The 25,231-nt window shown below is 42.0% G+C and overlaps 1 protein-coding gene across 10 annotated transcripts in view; it reads right to left on the bottom strand.

Moving 5' to 3' along the window:
- afap1 (actin filament associated protein 1) overlaps positions 1-25,231 on the bottom strand; it is a 407,775-nt gene that overhangs the window by 45,523 nt on the left and 337,021 nt on the right. For 7 of the 10 annotated variants that reach the window (XM_072255900.1, XM_072255903.1, XM_072255901.1 and 4 more), the window contains exons 8-10: positions 20,498-20,585; positions 3,636-3,788; positions 2,970-3,181 (exon numbers count right to left, since the gene is read on the bottom strand). In XM_072255900.1, coding sequence (XP_072112001.1) covers positions 2,970-3,181; positions 3,636-3,788; positions 20,498-20,585 — 453 coding nt within the window. The remainder of the gene's footprint in view (positions 1-2,969; positions 3,182-3,635; positions 3,789-20,497; positions 20,586-25,231) is intronic. The other 3 variants (XM_072255898.1, XM_072255899.1, XM_072255897.1) reach the window with 3 other exon arrangements.

Here is a 25,231-nt window from a genome sequence, read left to right as displayed (position 1 = left end):
CCTGGGATGCAGACCATCTGGCCCTGGGGATTTATCTGCCTTCAATCCCTTCAATTTACCTAACACCACTTCCCTACTAACATGTATTTCGCTCAGTTCCTCCATCTCACTGGACCCTCTGTCCCCTACTATTTCTGGAAGATTATTTATGTCCTCCTTAGTGAAGACAGAACCAAAGTAATTATTCAATTGGTCTGCCATGTCCTTGCTCCCCATAATCAATTCACCTGTTTCTGTCTGCAGGGGACCTACATTTGTCTTTACCAGTCTTTTCCTTTTCACAAATCTATAAAATCTTGGGATCCAAGTTCATAGCTCCTTCAAAGTGGCTACACAGGTCGATAAGGTGGTTAAGAAGGCTTATGGAATGCTTGCTTTTATTAGTTGAGGCACTGAGTTCAAAAGTCAAGAGGTTATGTTGCAACTTTGTAAAACTCTGGTTTGGCCACATCTGGAGTATTGCACACAGTTCTGGTCACCCCAGAATAGGAAGGATGTTGAGGCTTTGGAGAGGGTGCAGAAGAGGTTTACCAGGATGCTGTCTGGTTTAGAGGACATGAGCTATCACAAGAGGCTGGATAAACTTGGGTTGGGAGCGGTGGAGGCTGAGGGGAGATCTGATGGAGGTTTACAAGATTATGAGAGGTATAGATAGAGTGGACAGAGAGTGTCTGTTACCCAGGGTTGAAATATCTGATACCAGAGGGCATTCGTTGAAGGTGCGGGGGGAGTCAGGTAGGTTCAAAGGGGATGTGAGGGGCAAGAGGGGCAATTTTTTTTTACTCAGAGAGTGGTGGATGCCTGGAATGCATTGCCCGGTATGGTGGTAGTGGCAAATACACTAGGGACTTTTAAGAGATGTTTGGATAGGTGCATGGAAGATGTAGGGATATGGACATGGTGTAGGTAGGAGGAAATAGTGTTTGGTTTAACTTGCTTTTTAGCTGATTTGGTACAACATTGTGGGCCGAATGGCCTGTTCCTGTGCTGTACTCTTCTATGTTCTATTACTACAAATAAATACATGACAGAAGATGCCATTATTTATGCCTACTACTGCCAACCTGTGATTTATTTTTAAACATGTGCATTTAATTATTATGGCAAGCATTCATCTTTGGTCTGTGGTGTTAAGTGGCTATCTTTTGTACTTTCCCACTGACTGTAAGTTTGACTAACTTCAATGGAAACAACTATTGGGAACAAAACTAGTAGTTGAAAGATTGTTGACTGTTTAATGCAATCAACCAAAGACAAATTCCCGCAATGTTTTATCTTTGTGAGAAACATATGACCCTTTACTGATAACTGCGTATTATATAAACATTTCAAGGGTAAAAGCTGCAAAGCTGTTGACTAAATGCTGAAGCACAGTAAAAATAATTAGAGTAACTTCAACTTGTATTTACACAGAATATGAGGAGCTGCTTCTGCCAAACATTATTCACAAATTTGAAATTAGACAAAGGGCAATTCTCAGCACAGCAAATAAATGCATATTCTTTCAAACATGGAGTCTCCTTCCCATCATCTTGCTGTGGTCAACTGACAAATGCTGAGTTAGGCTATGTCCACACTACACCAGATAATTTTGAAAACAAAGCTTTTTCTCTACGTTTTGACCCTCCGTCCACATTGAAACGGCATTTTCATCCCCTGAAAACAGAGCTTTTCTAAAACACTCTCCAGAGTGTGTAAATTTGAAAACGATTGTTGCGCATTGTTGTGTGGACGGGGTAAACGGAGAGATTTAAAAACGCTGTCATGAGAACACCACAACAACAATGCTTTTTCTGCTTCTGCTTGGTACAGTGCAAGCACTACCGGATGGCTGTTGTAACACGCAGTTGACGTGAACTGCGTGAGAGTTAAATCGTAAAGTGAGCTTTTTTGACTAGATCCCCTAAATTGATTTGATTGAGTCTATCTTTAAAAATATTAATGTCAGAAATACTGCGCAGGTCTGGTGGCAGAAGATTCCACTCTCTTGTTGATCTTGGGTCGAGGACGGCTTCATGCATGTGTTGTTTACTTTATTGTCTACGTTAACAGCTTGTTCGGAGTTAAACATCTCCACATTCTCTACTGCTTTGCTGACTTTGTAGTCATTTGTAATTCACAGAAACAGCTCTGGACTTCATTGTCTGCCTAAACAAAGAAGTCTGGTCTGCTTTTTCCAGCGGAGGTTTTCTTTGTATTCCTCGAAGACAATGTTGAAAACTTTCTTTTGCTGTTGTTGTTGGTACTCTAGTTTTTGACCAATGGAAATAGCACAACGCCACCGCGGAAACATAAATATTATACCATTTCCTCTTTGCTTGTTTTCTGTAGATGTGTCTGCGCATGCCCAGTAGGAGTAGATTTGCCCAAATATCCGTTTTAATGTGGACAGAGATATTTTGAAAAATGCCTAGTGTGGATGCCTGTTGTATGTACTCAAAACCGGCATTTTCAAAATTATCCGGTCTAGTGTGGACGTAGCCTTAGATTTACCCTTTTTCCATTCAAACCAAAATAATATGGATTCAAAGAGGATTTCCCAGTAACTGACCTCACACCACTCATTATCAGTCTGATTTTGAACAGAGTTCTTCAATTTAAAATATTCATTCAGCAAGCTCTTCCTGTCACTCATGCAGTAAAGCAATAAAGCTTAGCCTTTAGTTTACATAGATGGTTCTTGGTTCTTGCAGGAAGAATTCTGAAAGATTCATTCTCTGATATTTGAAGCTATCAATTTTTGTACTATCCAGAACTGCATCCTGATTGTTCTCTTTGATATATTTGTTAATTTCCCTTAAAAAGGGACAAACATTCAACCACAAGAAAATAAGAAAAAACTTCAGATGATAGAAATCTGGAATGAAAATAGAAAATGCCGGAAACCCTCAGCAGGTCAGAGAGTATTTGTGGAAAGAAATGCTGAATGTCTCAGGTCAACCACCCTTCATTAAATGACAGTACCATACCTCCAATACTGCAACTTCCTGCCCGTTCCTGAGCAGGCGGAATGCCAGTGGGTGTTTGGAATCCAAGCCTGGAATGATTTCACATCCACGCAGTGGGATGGAAGCCATGTGAATTTTCAGGTCAGTTCTATCTTTGTGAAGGATCAGCTTGTTATCTTTCACTCTGCACCACCGCTCCCTCCAACGATTATTTGACAGTACATTCAGGTGGCCTTGACAGATCAGAACAAGAGAAAATATTAATTTTTATGCTTCTAATCTATACTGTAATCTATTACAAATGTGCTTTCCACCTATACTCTATAGATTATTTGTTCATAATAAATACTCTTAAATCATTTTACAGGTGTTTGGCCAAATCAAGTTGGTGTAGCCTTTGCTAATTTATCGACTCCTGTGAGCAATAGTGCACCTTCATTTGGAAGCACAAAGGAAGATAGGACTACCTATTCAACCATGAACTGTGATAGGGGGGTTGCATTTCTGCATGGATTCCGTGAGGATGTCATGGGAAAAATCTCTGGATCACTTGAATGTTATTGAAAACAGGATTTAAAATGCAATCAACATATAACCTTTTTTGTGAAAATAAGTTTAAATATATAAACATATTAATATGCTGTTACTATTTTGGAACAATCAACAAGGTCAGTGAGAAAAAGATACCACAAGTTGGGATGTCTTCCTCAGCAGAGGAGGTCTGTTCGTCTGTTGACGGCTTCTTCTTCCCCAGACCAATAATTCTTGTAATTTTCTTTCCTGTGACCTTGCTCACAGCTCCTTTTGGCTCTGCCTTTGCATTTTTCTTCCCTTTACCTGCTTTGTAAAATAATTTCAGATTTACTCTTCAAAAAAAAACAAGCCTTTTTATCTGGTTCACAGTCAAAACTACATACTGTGCCAAAGCTGCTGCCAAAATCTAACATATAGAAACATAGAAAACCTACAGCACAATACAGGGCCTTCGGCCCACAAAGTTGTGCTGAACATGTCCCTGCCTTCGAAGTGACGAGGCTTACCCATAGCCCTCAATTTTTCTAAGCTCCATGTACCTATCCAGCAGTCTCTTAAAAGACCCTATCGTATCCGCCTCCACCACCGTTGCCAGCAGCCCATTCCACACACTCACCACTCTCTGCATAAAAAATTTACCCCTGACATCTCCTCTGTACCTACTCCCCAGCACCTTAAACCTGTGTCCTCTTGTGGCAACCATTTCAGCCCTGGGAAAAAGCCTCTGACTATCCACATTATCAATGCCTCTCATCATCTATCAGGTAACCTCTCATCCTCCATCACTCCAAGGAGAAAAGGCTGAATTCACTCAATCTCTTTTCATAAGGCATGCTCCCCAATCCAGGCAACATCCTTGTAAATCTCCTCTGCACCCTTTCTATGGCTTCCACATCCTTCCTGTGATGCGACCAGAATTGAGCACAGTACTCTAAGTGGGGTCTGACCAGGCTCCTATATAGCTGTAACATTACCTCTCGGCTCCTAAATTCAATTCCATAGAACCATAGAACCATAGAACCATAGAAACTACAGCACAGAAACAGGCCTTTTGGCCCTTCTTGGCTGTGCTGAACCATTTTCTGCCTAGTCCCACTGACCTGCACACGGACCATATCCCTCCATACACCTCCCATCCATGTATCTATCCAATTTATTCTTAAATGTTAATAAAGAACCCTCATTCACCACCTCATCTGGCAGCTCATTCCATACTCCCACCACTCTCTGTGTGAAGAAGCCCCCGCTAATGTTCCCTTTAAACTTTTCCCCCCTCACCCTTAACCCATGTCCTCTGGTTTTTTTCTCCCCTTGCCTCAGTGGAAAAAGCCTGCTTGCATTCACTCTATCTATACCCATCATAATTTTATATACCTCTAACAAATCTCCCCTCATTCTTCTACGCTCCAGGGAATAAAGTCCTAACCTATTCAACCTTTCTCTGTAACTCTCAAGTCCCGGCAACATCCTTGTAAACCTTCTCTGCACTCTTTCAACATTATTTATATCCTTCCTGTAATTTGGTGACCAAAACTGAACACAATACTCTAGATTCGGCCTCACCAATGCCTTATACAACCTCATCATAACATTCCAGCTCTTATACTCAATACTTTGATTAATAAAGGCCAATGTACCAAAAGCTCTCTTTTCGACCCTCATCTACTTGTGACGCCACTTTTAGAGAATTTTGTATCTGTATTCCCAGATCCCTCTGTTCTACTGCACTCCTCAGTGCCTTACCATTAACTCTGTATGTTCTACCTTGGTTTGTCCTTCCAACACCAATACCTCACACTTGTCTGTATTAAACTCCATCTGTCTTTTTTCAGCCCATTTTTCCAGCTGGTCCAAGTCCCTTTGCAGGCTCTGAAAACCTTCCTCACTGTCTACTACACCTCCAATCTTTGTATCATCAGCAAATTTGCTGATCCAATTTACCACATTATCATCCAGATCATTGATATAGATGACAAATAACAATGGACCCAGCACTGATCCCTGTGGCACACCACTAGTCACAGGCCTCCACTCAGAGAAGCAATTCTCTACCACCACTCTTTGGCTTCTTCCATTGAGCCAATGTCTAATCCAATTTACCACCTCTCCATGTATACCTAGCGACTGAATTTTCCTAATTAACCTCCCATGCGGGACCTTGTCAAAGGCCTTACTGAAATCCATGTAGACAATATCCACTGCCTTCCCTTCATCCACTTTCCTGGTAACCTCCTCGAAAAACTCCAACAGATTGGTCAAACATGACCTACCACGCACAAAGCCATGTTGACTCTCCCTAATAAGTCCCTGTCTATCCAAATGCTTGTAGATTCTGTCTCTTAGTACTCCCTCCAATAACTTACCTACTACCGACGTTAAACTCACCGGCCTATAATTTCCCGGATTACTTTTCGATCCTTTTTTAAACAACGGAACAACATGAGCCACTCTCCAATCCTCTGGCACCTCACCCGTAGACGGCGACATTTTAAATATTTCTGCCAGGGCCCCCGCAATTTCAACACTAGTCCCCTTCAAGGTCCGAGGGAACACCCTGTCAGGTCCTGGGGATTTATCCACTTTAATTTTCCTCAAGACAGCAAGTACCTCCTCCTTTTCAATCTGTACAGTTTCCATGATCTCACTACTTGATTCCCTCAATTCCATAGACTTCAGGCCAGTTTCCTTAGTAAATACAGACGCAAAAAACCTATTTAAGATCTCCCCCATTTCCTTTGGTTCCGCACATAGCCGACCACTCTGATCTTCAACAGGACCAATTTTATCCCTTACCATCCTTTTGCTCTTAATATACCTATAAAAGCTCTTTGGATTATCCTTCACTTTGACTGCCAAGGCAACCTCATGTCTTCTTTTAGCCCTCCTGATTACTTTCTTAAGTATTGTCTTGCACTTCTTATACTCTTCAAGCACCTGATTTACTCCCTGTTCCCCATACATTTCATACAACTCCCTCTTCTTCTTTATCAGAGTTGCAATATCCCTTGAGAACCAAGGTTCCTTATTCCTATTCAATTTGCCTTTAATCCTGACAGGAACATACAAACTCTGCACTCTCAAAATTTCCCCTTTGAAGGCTTCCCACCTACCAATCACATCTTTGCCAGAGAACAACCTGTCCCAATCCACGCTATTTAGATCCTTTCTCATTTCTTCAAATTTGGCCTTCTTCCAGTTCAGAACTTCAACCCTAGGACCAGATCTATCCTTGTCCATGATCAAATTGAAACTAATGGTGTTATGATCACTGGAACCAAAGTGCTCCCCTACACAGACTTCCGTCACTTGTCCTAACTCGTTTCCTAATAGGAGATCCAATATTGCATCCCCTCTAGTTGGTCCCTCTATATATTGATTTAGAAAACTTTCCTGAACACATTTTACAAACTCTAAACCATCTAGACCCCACGATTCCATGATTAATGAAGGCCAATACACCGTATGCCTTCTTAACCACAGAGTCAACCTTCGCAGCTGCTTTGAGCGTCCTATGGACTCGGACCCCAAAATCGCTCTGATCCTCCACACTACCAAGAGTCTTACCATTAATACTATGTTCTGCCATCATATTTGACCTACCAAAATGAAACACTTCACACTTATTTGGGTTGAACTCCATCTGCCACTTCTCAGTCCAGTTTTGCATCCTATCGATGTCCTGCCGTAACCTCTGACAGCCCTCCACACTATCCATAACACCTCCAACCTTTGTGTCATCAGCAAACTTACTAACTGATCCCTTGACTTCCTCATCCAGGACATTTATAAAAATCATGAAGAGTGGGGGTCCCAGAACAGATCCTTGAGGCACACCACTGGTCACCGACCTCCATGCAGAATATGACCCGTCTACAACCACTGTTTGCCTTCTGTGAGCAAGCCAGTTCTGGATCCACAAAGCAATGTCCCCTTGGATCCCATGCCTCCTTACTTTCTCAATAATGCCTTGCTGAAATCCATATACACTACATCTACTGCTCTTCCTTCATCAATGTGTTTAGTCACATCCTCAAAAAATTCAATCAGGCTCATAAGGCACGACCTGCCCTTGACAAAGCCATGTCAGTTCCTAATTCCTAATCCTAATTCTTATTCCTAATCATATTATACCTCTTCAAATAATTCCTGCCTCTCAGGATCTCCTCCATCAACTTACCAACCACTGAAGTAAGACTCACTGGTCTATAATTTCCTGGGCTATCTCTACTCCCTTTCCTGAATAAAGGAACAACATCCACAACCCTCCAATCCTCCGGAACCTCTCCCGTCCCCATTGATGATTCAAGGATCATCGCCAGAGGCTCAGCAATCTCCTCCCTCACCTCCCACAGTAGCCTGGGGTATATCTCATCTGGTCCCAGCGACTTATCCAATTTGATGCTTTCCAAAAGCTCCAGCACATCCTCTTTCTTAATATCTACATGCTCAAGCTTTTCAGTCTGCTGCAAGTCATCACTACAATCACCAAGATCCTTTTCCATACTGAATACTGAAGTAAAGTATTCATTAAGTACCTCTGCTATTTCCTCCGGTTCCATACAATGATTGGCATCCTGACCTCACATTACCATTATCTGGTGAAAAGATACCAACCTGATATGTTAACTAGGTTTCTATCTTGTTGTATGGTGCATGGCTTGCTGATTGTGTTTTTTTAACCCAGCACCTGTACTACCTTGATTTTGGCACCCTTTAGTTGGGCAGTTGGAATCTCCACCAGTCCCACTTGCAGTGCAAATATGGTTCCAACTCTTAATTATCCAATCAGGGAAATAATTTAAGAGTTTGCGATTTTAATTAATTAACTTTGATTTAGCTATCTATTATAATTACCTCCCAGTCTAGAATTAGATCTAAGCAGCAGTTTGACTTCATTGTGCCCATCATATACAATCTGCCATTTTCTAAATTCTTTGAAATATTGTAGGTTTGGCATCTGATTTGAACTGAAGTGTGCATGTCACCTTGTTTCATTCTCCCCTTTGTAGTTGAATACTGCACTATTCCCAAGGCCACACTTAGATTTTTGTGGCTCAGTGAGCTCAAAGGAATTAAAGGCCTTTCTGTCATAACCATCTCTTAAGTGAGAGTGGTGCTTTTTAAATGATTAGGCTTTAGGAGGCGCATCATGATCTGTTTTCTAGGAGCATCTTGACTCCTTTTGACAGCTTTTTCTTGTCAAAGACAATTCCCTCTGCCATCAGATTTCTGAACTTTCCATGAACACTAACTTATTATTACTTTTTTTGCATTATTTATTTAGTTATATATAACAGTTTTACATCTTTACACTGTACAGCTGCCACAGAACAAATTTCATGTAATATAAGGCCATAATAATAAACCTGATTCTGATACACCTGATCGTCAGCAGCATTTAGAAACAGTTCAAAAGCTTCAAAATATATTTTACATAATCAATATTAAAAATTACAAAAATACATTGAAGCAACGCAAGCTAAGATTAAACAAAATATCAAAGTTGATATTAGGTGTTCAATCCACATCTACAACCTCCTTTAAATGGATGTGAGTCATGTGACATACAGAAATCAAATGCTCAGTGCCCCTGACTGCTCAGTTGTTGGACTCAGTGCAGGGTGCAGCAGCAGAGTGGAAGGCTTGGTGCATTGGTACCTACCGTCCAGCTGAAATATCATTTTCATTTCTGTACTGCAATGCCTTGGGCTGGAAGACAGGGGAGTTGACCCATGAAAAATACCCTGCCCAAGGTTAGGATAAATGGTAGGGACACTTTGGGCAATGTCTTATTACACAGCTTTGTTAACACTCTTGTTCTGAAAGCTCAAATAACTAATGAATGGAATACATCCCAAGATCTGCTGCCATATATAACCATATACTGTAACCATATAACAATTACAGCATGGAAACAGGCCATCTTGGCCCTTCTAGTCCGTGCCGAACTTTTACTCTCACCTAGTCCCACCAACCTGCACTCAGCCCATAACCCTCCATTCCTTTCCTGTCCATATAGCTATCCAATTTAACTTTAAACGACAACGTCGAACCTGCCTCAACCACTTCTGCTGGAAGCTCGTTCCACACAGCTACCACTCTCTGAGTAAAGAAGTTCCCCCCCATGTTACCCCTAAACTTTTGTCCTTTAACTGTCAACTCATGTCCTCTTGTTTGAATCTCCCCCACTCTCAATGGAAAAAGCCTATCCACGTCAACTCTATCTAATAATCTAAAATCTAATAATGAAAATGATTACAAAATACAGTTGTGAATTTTGATAAGTTAAACTTCAATTTAGGAGTGCTTAGAATGATCACAATGTCACTTATTGTCCTCTTTGCCAACATAAAAATTAAATTGTCCTCATATAAAAACATTACTGTTGCTCCAGGCAATGTGTTCTGATTTATCTTAAGCTCGAGCATCCAGGTGTTTAACCAATGGGATGCAAGTACATTTACTGTCCTAACTTGAAAAGATCAAATAATCCTCAAAACTGAAAGGTCTACTTCAATGTGACAGTGTCTAAAATGTAAAAAAGGAGATGGCAGAGTTCTGAGATACAGAAGCAAGTTGATACAGCAAGAAAACTGAAATCAGACAGAAGCACCAAGGAAGGCAGGAAATAACTCAAACAGGAGCTTGAAGAGCCGAAAGTGTCTGTGAAATGTTGTTGGCAAGTAGAATTAAGAAAAATCTACTCAAACCATGTTCATTCCATATATGCAAGATTAAGGAAAAGAGTCTTTGAAGATCGCAACCTGCAGGTCCAAACAAAACTTTAGGTCTATAGATCAGTTGCCCTTCCTACAATACTGCATGAAGCTGTATCATCAGTAGACTCCTGAAAGCCCCTGCAATTTTCAGTCTATTCTTTCTCCTTCCTAACCAATGGTAGCAACTTGTTCATTGTAGTTCCCTGATACCAGGGTGGCAGCTGAACAGGATCGTAAAAAGATGGTCAGTATCTCCACAATTTGCTCTCATTTCTTTTAAAACCATGGGATATATTTTATCAAGGCCTGGTAATCAATATACTTCCACAGATCACAAACAAGAGAAAATCCGCAGATGCTGCAGATCAAAATAATACACACGAAGTGCTCGAGGACTCAGCAAGTCAGGCAGCATCCATGGATAAGAGTAAACAGCCGAGGCACTTCTAAAGATGTCAGCCAACATAATACATCCTCTGTCCCTTTTTGTCAGATCTTATATTTTATATTCTTCTTTCTTAATGTATCTCCCTTTTATCATGAACACTGATTCAAAATATTCACTCGGAATCATACCACCTCTTTTCTTGTTACCGTTTATCTCTTATAACCCTTACTTTTAGCTTTTTTGTAATCCTGTATTTGTAAAATATTATTGTGCTTGTTCTGTCGAAGGGTCTCGGTTCAAAATGTACTTTTTTCCAAAAGTGCTGCCTGGCCTGCTGAGTTCCTCCAGCATTTTGTGTGTGTTGCTTGGATTTTCCTTGTTTCTACCTGTCAATATTTTCCTCTTACATCTTCTATGTCTTAATTTCCCACTTAGTTTACCACACAGATGTTCTTATACTCCACCAGGAATACCCCAGTGTTAAGTTCTCAGTATTTCTCATGAAACATCTGCTTTTCCTTTTAGTCTCTTCCTACTCTGTATGCTCTTAAACATTAGGATAAATGGAAGGGCGATGGTGTTTCCACATCTACTTTTTCTTGAAGGAGCATATTTGGCCTGTGCATTTACTGTCTCTTCTATGAATGCTTCCCATTGTTCATATATTCCATACTTCCATCTCAAGGACACAGAAGCCCCTTCAGCCATTGGGACCATGCAATACTCTCACTAACCCAATTAATCCTATTTTCCCAATTATTTTCACTGTAATCCAAAACTACTGGAGTATCAACAAGGGCAAGAGAAAATAATTTATGAGAAGCAACATTAAATAATAATATGATTCTCCTCCTCATCCTCCAGAAACAACAAATATAAAAGTTAAATACCCTAACACAAGGGATAGCAAAGCCTCAAGTGAGAACTGGACATAGTGCACTTAATTTCTGCACTGAAGATACAGTCTCCAAGCCATCACAGGTCACTATGGATTCCGAGACATGTGGTGTTCATTTTGTATTAAAATGTAGACCTGAACCTCCACAATCAGCAAGATGACACAAAAATTAAAATAGCACAGCCTTCACTGGATTTCTAAGTAATCCAAACTATTGACTATGAAATCAAAGCAAATGCATGAAGGATTACAAAAGAGCTTCAGCAGAGTGAGCCTCTGAACTCGTTTCCCTGTAAATTGATGAAGTCCATTGCACTGACAATCACAGAGTCACAGATTGGTCATAGTACAAAGAAGGAGGTCACTCAGTCCACCAGGACCTAATCAGCTCCGTGTACGAATAACCCAGCTAGTACTACTTTCACCCTTCTTTCCATAGCCTCGCAACTTAAATCCTTCCAACTAAATATCCAGCTCCCGTTAACATACTATAATTGAATCTGGTAGTGGTACTTTGTTACTGGTAGTGGATTCAGAGTTAGCCACTGGCAAATACCCTGGTCGTAACATTTACAATATTCAATAGGTTTCCCCGCTATTCTTACAAACTCCAACGAGTACAGGCCCAGAGCCATCAAACACTTCTTATACTTTAATTCATTCATTTTCGTCAACTGACTCTGGACAGTCTCCAGTGCCAGCACGTTCTTGCTTAGACAATGGGCTGAAAACTGCTCAGAATACTCTAAGTACAGTCTGACCAGTGCTTCATAAAGCTTCAGCATTATATCCTGGCTTTTATATTCTAGTCCTCTCAAAATGAATGCTAATGTTGTATTTGCCTTCTTTACAAATAACTCAACTTGCAAGTTAACATTTAGGGAATCCAGCACAAGGGCTCTTTAACCATATATAACCATATAACAATTACAGCACGGAAACAGGCTATCTCGGCCCTTCTAGTCCATGCCAAACTCCAACTCTCACCTAATCCCACCAACCTGCACTCAGCCCATAACCCTCCATTCCCTTCCTGTCCATATATCTATCTAATTTAACTTTAAACGACAACATTGAACCTGCCTCAATCACTTCTGCTGGAAGCTCATTCCACACAGCTACCTTTCTCTGAGTAAAGAAGTTCTGCCTCATGTTACCCCTAAACTTTTGCCCTTTAACTCTCAACTCATGTCCTCTTGTTTGAATCTTCCCCACTCTCAATGGAAAAAGCCTGTCCACGTCAAATCCATCTATCCCCCTCATAATTTTAAACACCTCTATCAAGGCCCCTCTCAACTTTCTACGCTCCAAAGAATAAAGACCTAACTTGTTCAACCTTTCTCTGTAACTTAGGAGATGAAACCCAGGCACCATTTTAGTAAATCTCCTCTGTACTCTCTCAATTTTATTGACATCTTTCCTATAATTCGGTGACCAGAACTGCACACAATACTCCAAATTTGGCCTTACCAATGCCTTATACAATTTCAACATTACATCCCAACTCCTATACTCAATGCTCTGATTAATAAAGGCCAGCATACCAAAAGCTTTCTTCACCACCCTATCCACATGAGATTCCACCTTCAGGGAACTATGCACCATTATTCCTAGATCCCTCTGTTCTACTGCATTCTTCAATGCCCTACCATTTACCATGTATGTCCTATTTTGATTAGTCCTACCAAATTGTAGCACCTCACATTTTTCAGCATTAAACTCCATCTGCCATCTTTCAGCCCACTCTTCTAACTGGCCTAACTCTATCTGCAAACTTTGAAAACCTACTTCATTATCCACAACTCCACCTATCTTAGTATCATCTGCATACTTACTAATCCAATTTACCAGCCGATCATCCAGATCATTAACATATATGACAAACAACATTGGACCCAGTACAGATGCCTGAGGCACACTGCTACACACCATCCTCCAATCTGACACACAGTTATCCACCACTACTCTCTGGCGTCTCCCATCCAGCCACTGCTGAATCCATTTTACTACTTCGATATTAATGCCTAACGATTGAACCTTCCTAACTAACCTTCCATGTGGAACCTTGTCAAAGGCTCCTTAAAGTCCCTTTGTACCTCTGTTTTCTGAATTTGAGGCCTGTTTAGAAAATAGTCTACGCTTTTATTCTTTCTGCCAAAGTAAATGACCATACACTTCCCTACAATGTATTTCATCTCTCACTTCTTTACCCATTCTCTGAATCTGTCTAGGTCAAGTTGCAAACTCACTGCTTCCTCAAACATAAGACCATAAGATATAGGAGCAGAAGTAGGCCATTTGGCCCACCAAGTCTGCCCCACCATTCAATCATGTGCTGATCTAATTCTTCCAGTCATCCCCACTCCCCTACCTTCTCCCCATACCCTTTGATGCCCTGGCTAATCAAGAACCTATCTATTTCTGCCTTAAATACACCCAATGACTTGGCCTCCACAGCCACTCATGGCAGCAAACTCCACAGATTTACCACCCTCTGAAGAAAGTAATTTATCCGCATCTCTATTTTAAATGGATGTCCTTCGATACTAATCTCGTGCCCTCTTATTCTAGACTCCCCTACCATGGGAAATAACTTTGCCATATCTAACCTGTTCAGGCCTTTTAACATTCAGAATGTTTCTATGAGATTCCCTGTCATTCTCCTGAACTCCAGGGAATACAGCCTAAGAGCTGCCAGATATTCCTCATACAGTAACACTTTCATTCCTGGAATCATTCTCGTGAATTTTCTCTGAGCCCTCTGCAATGTCAGTATATCCTTTCTAAAATAAGGACCCCAAAGCTGCACACAATACTCCAAGCGTGGTCTCACGAGTACCTTATAGAGCCTCAACATCACATCCCTGCTCCTATATTCAATACCTTTCGAAATGAATGCCAACATTACATTCACCTTCTTCACCACTGACTCAACTGGGAGGTTAACCTTTAGGGTATTCTGCACAAGGACTCCCAAGTCCCTTTGCATCTCTGCATTTCGAATTCTCTCCCCATCTAAATAATAGTCTTCCCATTTATTTCTTCCAACAAAGTGCATGACCATACACTTTCTAACATTGTATTTCATGCAGGACCCTACCTGTCCCGCCAACTATCTTTGTATCATTTGCAAACCTGGCTTAAAACCATCAATTCCATCATTCACATACTGACGGATTCCTGTCACAGTATGTGGACAGGCCGACTAGAGGGAATGCCACACTAGATCTAGTACTAGGTAATGAACTGGGTCAGGTCACAGATCTCTCAGTGGGTGAGCATCTGGGGGACAGTGACCACCGCTCCCTGGCCTTTAGCATTATCATGGAAAAGGACAGAATCAGAGAGGACAGGAAAATTTTTAATTGGGGAAGGGCAAATTATGAGGCTATAAGGCTAGAACTTGCGGGTGTGAATGGGATGATGTTTTTGCAGGGAAATGTACTATGGACATGTGGTCGATGTTTAGAGATCTCTTGCAGGATGTTAGGGATAAATTTGTCCCGGAAGATAAAGATAAAGAGGAAGATAAAGAATGGTAGGGTGAAGGAACCATGGGTGACAAGTGAGGTGGAAAATCTAGTCAAGTGGAAGAAGGCAGCATACATGAGGTTTAGGAAGCAAGGATCAGATGGGTCTATTGAGGAATATAGGGAAGCAAGAAAGGAGCTTAAGAAGGGGCGGAGAAGAGCAAGAAGGGGGCATGAGAAGGCCTTGGCGAGTAGGGTAAAGGAAAACCCCAAGGCATTCTTCAATTATGTGAAGAAAAAAAGGATGACAGGAGTGAAGGTAGGTCCGATTAGAGATAAAGGTGGGAAGATGTGCCTGGAGGCTGTGGAAGTGAGCGAGGTCCTCAATGAATACTTCTCTTCGGTATTCACCAATGAGAGGGAACTTGATGATGGTGAGGACAATATGAGTGAGGTTGATATTCTGAAGCATGTTGATATTAAGGGAGAGCAGGTGTTGGAGTTGTTAAAATATATTAGGACAGATAAGTCCCCGGGGCCTGATGGAATATTCCCCAGGCTGCTCCATGAGGCGAGGGAAGAGATTGCTGAGCCTCTGGCTAGGATCTTTACGTCCTCGTTGTCCACAGGAATGGTACCGGAGGATTGGAGGGAGGCGAAAGTTGTCCCCTTGTTCAAAAAAAGTAGTAAGGATAGTCGGTGTAATTATAGACCAGTGAGCCTTACGTCTGTGGTGGGAAAGCTGTTAGAAAAGATTCTTAGAGATAGGACCTATGGGCATTTAGGGAAGCATGGTCTGATCAGGGACAGTCAGCATGACTTTTTGAAGGGCAGATCGTATCTAACAAGCCTGACAGAGTTCTTTGAAGAGGTGACCAGGCATATAGATGAGGGTAGTGCAGTGGATGTGATCTATATGGATTTTAGTAAGGCATTTATTGGCTTCCCTGCAGAAGGCAGAGGGTCGTGGTGGAGGGAGTACTTTCAGATTGGAGGATTGTGACTAGTGGTGTCCCACAAGGATCTGTTCTGGGACCTCTACTTTTCGTGATTTTTATTAACGACCTGGATATGGGGGTAGAGGGGTGGGTTGGCAAGTTTGTAGATGACACAAAGGTTGGTGGTGTTGTAGATTGCAGACAGACATTGATAGGATGCAGAAGTGGGCTGAGAAGTGGCAGATGGAGTTCAACCCAGAGAAGTGTGAGGTAGTGCACTTTGGAAGGACAAACTCCAAGGCAGAGTACAAAGTAAATGGCAGGATACTTGGTAGTGTCCACAGATCCCTGAAAGTTGCCTCACAGGTAGATAGGGTAGTTAAGAAAGCTTATGGGGTGTTAGCTTTCATAAGTCGAGAGATAGAGTTTCAGAGTCGCGATGTAATGATGCAGCTCTATAAAACTCTGGTTAGGCCACACTTGGAGTACTGTGTCCAGTTCTGGTCACCTCACTATGGGAAGGATGTGGAAGCATTGGAAAGGGTACAGAGGAGATTTACCAGGATGCTGCCTGGTTTAGAGAGTATGCATTATGATCAGAGATTAAGGGAGCTAGGGTTTTACTCTTTGGAGAGAAGGAGGATGAGAGGAGACATGATAGAGGTGTACAAGATAATAAGAGGAATAGATAGAGTGGATAGCCAGCGCCTTTTCCCCAGGGCACCACTGCTCAATACAAGAGGACATGGCTTTAAGGTAAGGGGTGGGAAGTTCAAGGAGGCTATTAGAGGAAGGTTTTTTACTCAGAGAGTGGTTGGTGCGTGGAATGCACTGCCTGAGTCAGTGGAGGAGGCAGATACACTAGTGAAATTTAAGAGACTACTAGACAGGTATATGGAGGAATGTAAGGTGGGAGATTATATGGGAGGCAGGGTTTGAGGGTCGGCACAACATTGTGGGCCGAAGGGCCTGTAATTTGCTGTACTATTCTATGTTCTACGTTCTATCCAAATCATTGACATATGAAGTGAAAAGAAGCAGTCCCAATACCGACCTCTGTGGAACATGACTAGTCACCAGCAGCCACTCTTTCCCACTCTCTGCCTCCTGCCATCTTCTATCCATGCTAATAATTTTTTTGTAATGCCATGGACTCTTATCATGTAAAGCAGCCTCATGTATGGCACCTTGACGAAGTTCTTCTGAAAATCCAAGTAAGTAACATCCGCTGACTCGCTTTTGTCTATCCTGCCTGTTAATTCCTCAAAGAATTACAACATATTTGTCAGGCAAGATTTCCCATGCCACAGTAGTGCAGCAGTTAGTGTGACACTATTACAGCTTGGGGCATCAGACATCAGAGTTCAATTCTGATGTCATCTCTGAGGAGTCTATATGTCCTCCCCATGGAATGTATGGGTTTCCTCCAGGTGCTCCAGTTTCCTCACACAGTCCAAAGACATACCAGTTAGTAAGTTAATTGGACCTTCTCAACTTTTCTGTCCTGCAGAACCATTCCAGAATCTAGTGATTCTTGAAGATCATTACTAATCCCTCCACGATCTCTTCAGCTACCTCTCTCAGAACCCTGGGATCTTAGTAATACTTAACAATACTTATTCAGCTCTTCTGGCATTTCTTCATCCCCCATACTACCTCTCCAGCATCATTTCCAGTGGTCCAATATTCATTCTAACCTCTCTTTTACTCTTTATATATCTGAAAAAACTTCTGGTATCCTCTTTTATATTATTGGTGAGCTTACCTACATCTTTTCTCTCCTTGTGTTTTATTAAGTTGCCTTCTGTTGGTTATTAAAATCTTCCCAAACCTCTAACACCCCACTAATTTTTGCAGTATTATATGCTCTCTCTTTTGCTTTAACTTCCTTTGTCAGCCACAGTTGCCTTATCCTCCTTTTAGAATACTCCATCTTTGCGGTGTATCTATCTTGTGCCTTCCAAATTTCCCCAGAAACTCCAGATATTGCTGTTCTGCCATCATCCCTGCTAGTGATCTCCTTCCAATAAACTTTAGCCAGCTCCCTTCTCATGCCTCTGAAATTCCCTTTACTCCACTTTAATACTGATACATCTGACTTTATCTTGTCCCTCTTAAACTGCAGGGTGAATTCTATCATATTATGATCACTGCCTCTGAAAGGATTCCTTTACCTTAAGTTCCTTAATCAAATCTGGTTCATTACTCAACGCCCAATCCAGAACTACTTTTGGCTTAGTACACTCAACTCTAAAAAGGCATCTCAAAGGCATTCTACAAATTCTCTTTCTTGGATCCAGCACCAACCTGATTTTCCCTATCCACCTGCAAATTGAAATCAACCATGACTATCGCAACATTGCCCTTATTACATGCTTCCCATATCTCCCATTGTAATTTATACCACACATCCTGACTACCATTCGGAGGCCTGTACATAACGCCCATCAGGGTTTTTTTTTAGCCGTGCAGTTTCTACCCAGAAGGATTCTTCCAATCCTATGTTACCACTCTCTAAGGATTTAATTTCATTTTTTACCATCAGAGCCACCTCACCCCCTCTGCCTACCTGTCTATCCTTTCAATACAAGGTGTATCTTTGGAGTTAAGCTCGCAGCTATGATCTTCTTCCAGCCACGACTCAGTGATGTCCACATTATACCTGCCAATCTCTAACTGCGCTACAAGATCATCTACCTTTATTCATATACTGCATGGATTCAAATATAACATTTTCAGTCCTGTATTCATTGCCCTTTTCAATTTTGCCCCCTTGTTACACTTCACCTCATTCTACTGACTGCAATTTTGCCCTGTCATCTGGCTGAACTTCCCCACAGTCTCATTACACACTGCACCTAGTTGTACAGCAACTACCCCATCCTCAGCCTAAAATTCCCATTCCCATTCCCCTGCCAAATTAGTTTAAACCCTCCCCAGCAGCTGTCACATATCTATCAACAAGGATATTGTTCCTCTCAGGTTCAGGTGCAACCTGTCCTTTTTTGTACAGGCCATACCTTCCCCTCAAGAGATCCCATTGATCCAGAAATCGGAAACCCTGCCTGCTGCGCACGTTCCTCGGCCACTCATTCATCTGTACTATCATCCTATTCCTGTCCTGACTAGCACATGGACTGGAAGTAATCCAGAAATTGGAGGTCCTGCTCTTCAGCCTCTTCCCTAACTCCCTATACTCACCGTGCAGCACCTCTTCCTCCTTTCTACCAACATCATTGATGCCAATGTGCATCATGACTTCTGGCTGCTCACCCTCCCTCTTGACAATGTACGGCTGCCGCTCTGAGATATCCGTGACCCTGGAACCTGGAAGGGAATACACAATCCTGGCTACGGAATCTGCTCAGCATCCCTCTAACCATCTGCTTGACTTTACTCTTCCCTGCTGAGCCTCAGAGCTGGCCTGGCTGCTGCTGCTGTGCCTGACAGCACGTACACCCCAGCAATACCCAAAGGTTTATACTTGTTGCTGAAGGGAATGGCCACAGAGGAACCCTGCACTGTGCTTAATCCCCTTACTTCTGCTGGAGATCACCCTACTACTGTCTGAAGCCTGCACTCTGTGTGTGATCACCTCAGTAAAAGTTCCATCTATGAGGTTTTCAGCCTCCTGGATGGTCCTGAGTACATCCAGCTCCTGTTCCAGCTTCTAGACCTGGTCAGTCTGGAGCTGAAGTTGCATGCACTTCCTGCAGTTATAGTCATCAGGGAGACCATTAGATATCCTGAAATCCCACATCTCACAGGAGGAGCATTCCACTGCCTGAACTACCATTCTGCCTACACTTGGTAAGCCTTTAACTTCTCAAGATTAAGCTCTAGACTGTGTATGTTCTCACCTAGCCTGTTCAGTCAAAGCCTGACCATTCTAACACTCGTCCACTCTAACAATGGCCACTCTGCTTTCACTGAGTGCCTAAAAGATTGAGATGGCTGCAGCCCACCAAAAAGTTCTGAAAGGCCCTGAGCTCTTTTTAAACCTTGCACAGTCTCACCAACGAATACCCTCTCATGATGATTGCAGACTGGTGAAAAGTTCCAAAAGGCCCAAGCTCGTTTTAAACCCGGCATAGCCTCATCAATGAATGACCTCTTGTGATGAATGCAGCCTGCCAATTGCTCTTAATGGGCTCCTACATCTTCCCAACCACTGAAGTCAGGCTAACTGGCCCGTAATTTCCTGTCTTTTGTCTCTCTCCCTTCTGAAAGAGTGAGTGAAATTTGCAATTTACCAGTCTTCCGGAATCTTATTTTAACATGAAACATCATATGTGTTTCTTAGCTAATTGACTCAGCCAAACTATCCAAAAGTTTTTTAAAAACATAATTAATCTTTTCATGACATTGCCAAGTGGAAAATAAATCACATGACAAAATATTAGGAAATATTTTCTTATCTGACAGAAATGATAATGATTGTTCACTAAATGTTTGGCAATGATTTGTGCAATAGAATTATTTCACTTAAATTGAAGGAATAAAAGAATTAAAATTCTATCTAGTTTAAGAGGTAAAAGTTGCATGACAGATTCACAATGCTCTTATCAATGTTTTGAAAACTGCAGGTAGTTTTGGACTCACCCTGATCTTTACCATCTGTTATTCCAAAATGAGTCCCATTCTCCAAGTGCCCTTCACCATCTGAATTTGGCCTCTCTGAAGATAACTTCTGGGAAGAGGAAATTAGATAGAGTCATTCATATTGGTGCTGACTCAACACACTCACCACAGTTTCCTCCAGTAAAGACGATAGAGATGAGTTCCTCCTGATGCTCCACACTGTAGCATTGAAAGCAAACACAGAAAGATCTCAGTGTGTTGGTATCTCTGATAAAATCCAATGGGGTCTTGAAAGATGTTCAAAAGAAAAATGTCAATAAACCAGCTCCATTAGACTATACTGCTTCCATGAATTAGTTGACATTGTAAGAGGGGTCACTTCCAACTAATCTTATGAAATAATCCAGAGACAGAGACAGAGTGAGATTTGCCAAAACTAGAAATTCTAATTTCTCCAGTTCAGCTAGGCCTGACACAGAACAGGTGACTGGCTATATAGGAAGTGATGCATCCAAAGGAAATGGACACAGAATTAAAGATAAAAGATAGCTTTATTTATCAAAACTATATCCAAACTTCAAAACATACAGTGAAATGCATTGTCTGTTTCAAATCAAATCAGCAAGCACTGTGCTGGGCAGCCTGCAAAGCACACCCATAGCTCACTAACCGACTGCTTGGACTGTGCGAGGACACTGGAGCACCCAGGTGGTCACAAAAAGATTGTACAAACTCCTTAAAGACAGTGGCAGGAATCAAACCTCAGTCATTGATCTGCTAATCACTACACTCTGGTACCAGAAAGCAGTCCAGAAAAACAGAAAGGCTGAAGCACTAGATTTAGTTATAAACATTCCTTGGCTTTCCACCTTATACAATTAATAAAAGAGAGAGTGTAAGACAGGGAGAATTCCCTTTCTGCCTGATGAACTGCCTAAGGAAAGTCTGCTGAACAATCTTCTATAGTGATATCAATGACAGATGGTTCTTCTGTCACAGAAGTTCTTTTAAGTTCAAAGTAAATTTATTATTGAAGTACATATATGTCACTATATACTACCCAGAGTTCCATTTTCCTGTAGGCATTCACAGCAAATACAAAAAAAACACAACAGAATCAATGAGAAACAGCACATGACAAGACAGGCAAACGTGCAGAAGACAGCAAACAGTGCAACTACAAAAAAAGGTAATAGTAATAATAATAATAGTAAATAAGCAATAAATATCAAGAACATGAGCTGTAAAGTCCTAAAACTTTGTCCATAGACTGTAGAATTAGTTCAGCGTCGAGGTATCTATGTGTTTCTATGTGGTTTCTATGTGTGCAGGTCAGTGGGACTAGGCAGAAAATAGTTTGGTATAGCCAAGAAGGGCCAAAAGGCCTGTTTCTGTGCTGTAGTTTTTCTATGGTTTCTATGGTAAGTGAAGTTATCCCCTTTGGTTCAAGAGCCTAACGGTTGAGGGGTAATAACTGTTCCTGAACCTGCGGGGTGGGAGCTGAGCCCCCTGTACTCCCTTCCTGATGGCAGCAGCCAGAGGAACGCATGGCCTGGATGGAGCAAACATGAAAACTCCCGGTTAGAATTCCACATCCCTTGAATTCAGTTTGTGTAATTTGTCACGTACTGAAGAGAAAAGTCCAAAGGAAGATTAAAAACTAACATGGTTGAATTCAGTCTGATGTGCCTTCAAATGCCCTGTTACGTGATTTAAGTTGGGGTGCAACAAAAGTATAGTGGTTTATCTGTTTCCTGGTGCCCAGTTTATCAGCAGTATACTGGTTTTGTGGTTTATCAGTCCCCTGGTGCCCAGTTTATCAATAGTAAACCGGTTTTGTGGTTTAACAGTTTCCTGGGCCTCAAAGTGTCCAGGTCACAGCTTCTTATAATGTTACGCCAGTAGAAAGAGCATAAATTAAAAATAAGGTAGAGTAAGAATGCAATATTCTTTATGACTATTGTGGAATACGATAATGTTACATGTACTTGAAATAACCTTCAGTAATCATCATTGTCTACTATGGCTTTCTTTCTCTGCTTAAGTAAAGGTCAATTATTCATCAGCAGCTCAGCAGGCATTGTCAGCCCTTTGGTGTGAGCTGTGCATCATGCGTAATATGGGAATGAGAGGGTCAAAGGTCTTTAACGTTATACTGCCAGGCCCAACTACATCTTCAATAAATTCACTTTTTATCTGGGATTAAGGGTTAATCCTAGCCTAACCACAGGACAATTTACAATGACTAATTAACCTCCTAAATAGTACGTCTTTGGATTGTGAGTGGAAATCAGAGCACCCGGAGAAAACCCACACATTCCACAGGGAGGACATACAGACTCCTTACGAGGATGCTGAAATTGCACTCCAAACTCTGACGCCCCAGCTGCAATGGCTTGCAATAACCGCTATGCTACTCTGGCATCCTATAATTTCCATATTCTTTAAAATTCCGGTTTAAGGTACCACTACTGAAGGCATGCGACAGCTTACTGGTAGTTCGAAAGGCAAGAAATTCCGGTAAAGATGGTGGCAGTGAACAACAATTTCTCAGGCGACATCTTTCAGATAGAATCTCTTTAACTATTTCACTTTCTCTACACCTTCTGCATGTTCTTTTTAATACACACAAAGTGCTGGAGGAACTTAGCAGGCCGGGCAGCATCTATAGAAAACAGTAAACAGTTGACGTTTCAGGCTGAGACCCTTCATCAGTACTAGAGAAAAGAGATATGAAGTCAGAGTAAGAAGATGGGGCGGGGGGGAAGAGGAGGAAGAAGTGCTTCGACCATGTGCTCACCAGGACATCACCTTGTACTTCTTCCTCCCCTCCCCTTACTGTGATCTTTTCCACGAGGCAGCTCAAGCTCTTGGTCTTCATTGGGACCCAGACTCTGGTCTTCTCCACGAGGTCATGACTGATTCCATTTCGAAGCATCGAGGAAGATTGAGGTATCAAGGCGAATGTGGAGGAGGTCAGCGGTCATTCTCAACAGAGGCCACGGGGATGACGGAAATTGGTAGCCGAGTCGGTGGAGTTCGGACCTGGTGTGGTGATCGCTCTTCACGGAAGGACTGAGTTCATGCAGCCGCTCTCCTTGAATGTTGATGGGAGGAGTTTTCAATATTCTGAGATTTATGTGATTATTGGACTGTAGTTTATATTGCTCTCCTTCAGTTTTGGTGGTTTCTTTCTAGTTGCTGATTGGTGTGTGGGTGATCTGTTGCTTTTTCTGTGTGACAGGGAGGGTTGGGATTTGGCATATGCTGTTCTTGGTGTTTTTCACTGTGGGTGATCTTGTTGCTTTTTGTGAGAGGGAGGAGTTGGGATTTGGCATATGCTGTTCTTGGTGTTTTTCATCGTGGGTGATCTGTTGTTTTTTCTGTGTGAGAGGGAGGGCTGGGATTTGGCATATGCTGTTCTTGGTGTTTTTCAGTGTGGGTGATCTGTTGCTTTTTCTGTGTGAGCAAGGGGGTTGGAGGTTAATGTTATTGTTGCTGTTCTTCTCTGTGGGGTGGGGTTTGGGGATTTGATGTTATTTTTTTTGTGAGATATGGGATTGGGGATTTATATTATCGTGACTTCTTTTAAGGGGGGGGTTGGGGTTTATGATGTTCCAGCTGCCGTTTTCTATATGGGCCGTCCGCTAGTTTTTTGTACCAGGGAGGGGGTGGGGAGTTTTAGGGTTTAAGAGTTTTGTTTCTTTCACTTTTTGTGCCAGGAGTGAGTGGGGAGTGGGGGGAGATTTGATGTCTTTTCTTTCATCAGCTCCCATGATTCTCCTGTATTTCCTGACTATCTGAAGATTACGAACATCAGCGTTATATTGTATATAGATATTTTGACAACCCAATAAACCGTGGAATCTTTGAAATATGACTAAAAACATTAAAACGTATTTTATGAGGTAAATTGTGGTAAATTATCACTGCAAACAATGAAGAATCGAGCAAGGTGAAGCTGACTCGTGGGATGATTCTGCTACTGCGCTGCACAATCGAAGCACAGCGTGTTTGAGATGGTATTGCTGACAGAGATGGAGTTGGGGTGAGCGATTCAGCAAGGAGTCAAGGCAGAGGAGTTTCTTTGCCCATCCAGCTAACCATGGTGTGAGGTTGGATCACTTTAAGTGTTAAGCCAATTTAGAGAGGTCGAGAATGGCCTCAGGCTGGGTGGCGCAGTCTAGGCCTGGAGCATACTGCTGGGCGGTGAGGTCTAGGCCCAGAGCATATTGCAGGGCACTGAGGTCTAGGCACAGAGCACATCACAGTGGCGGGACCCAGGTCTTAATATGAGGCTGAATCTGGTGTTTGGACAATTTAAACACCAGCTCAGATAGAGTGGAAAGACAGGGTGTTGGGACCAAAAGCAAGAGTCGGGCCAATTTTGTTTGCTCTCCTGTGATGTTCACTCCTCTCTGCATGGTGCTGAGGCTGTGAGACTGCCCTGGCTGTTGTGCTTCGTGTCTCTGAGCTTCACAGCGATTTGTCCCGCTAGTACGATGAACTGAAACCAAGGCTTTGGGTTTATACCACACTGCTCAAGGGATTCGAATCCATGGACTCAATTTGGTTCCAAATACTGTTGATTGTTTCTACTGTTTTCATGACTTGTGTTTTTTTTTTCTGTCTCTGTGTTGGTCTTTCTTTTTTTTTAATTGGGTTCTTTCGGGTTTCTTGCTTTGTGGATGCCTGTAAACAGGCAAATCTCAAGGTTGTATAATCTATACATAGTTTGATAATAAAGGTACTTTG

Source organism: Mobula birostris, chromosome 4 (assembly GCF_030028105.1).
Source record: "Mobula birostris isolate sMobBir1 chromosome 4, sMobBir1.hap1, whole genome shotgun sequence".
NCBI lineage: Eukaryota > Metazoa > Chordata > Chondrichthyes > Myliobatiformes > Myliobatidae > Mobula > Mobula birostris.
This window is presented reverse-complemented; position numbering and strand designations above follow the sequence as displayed.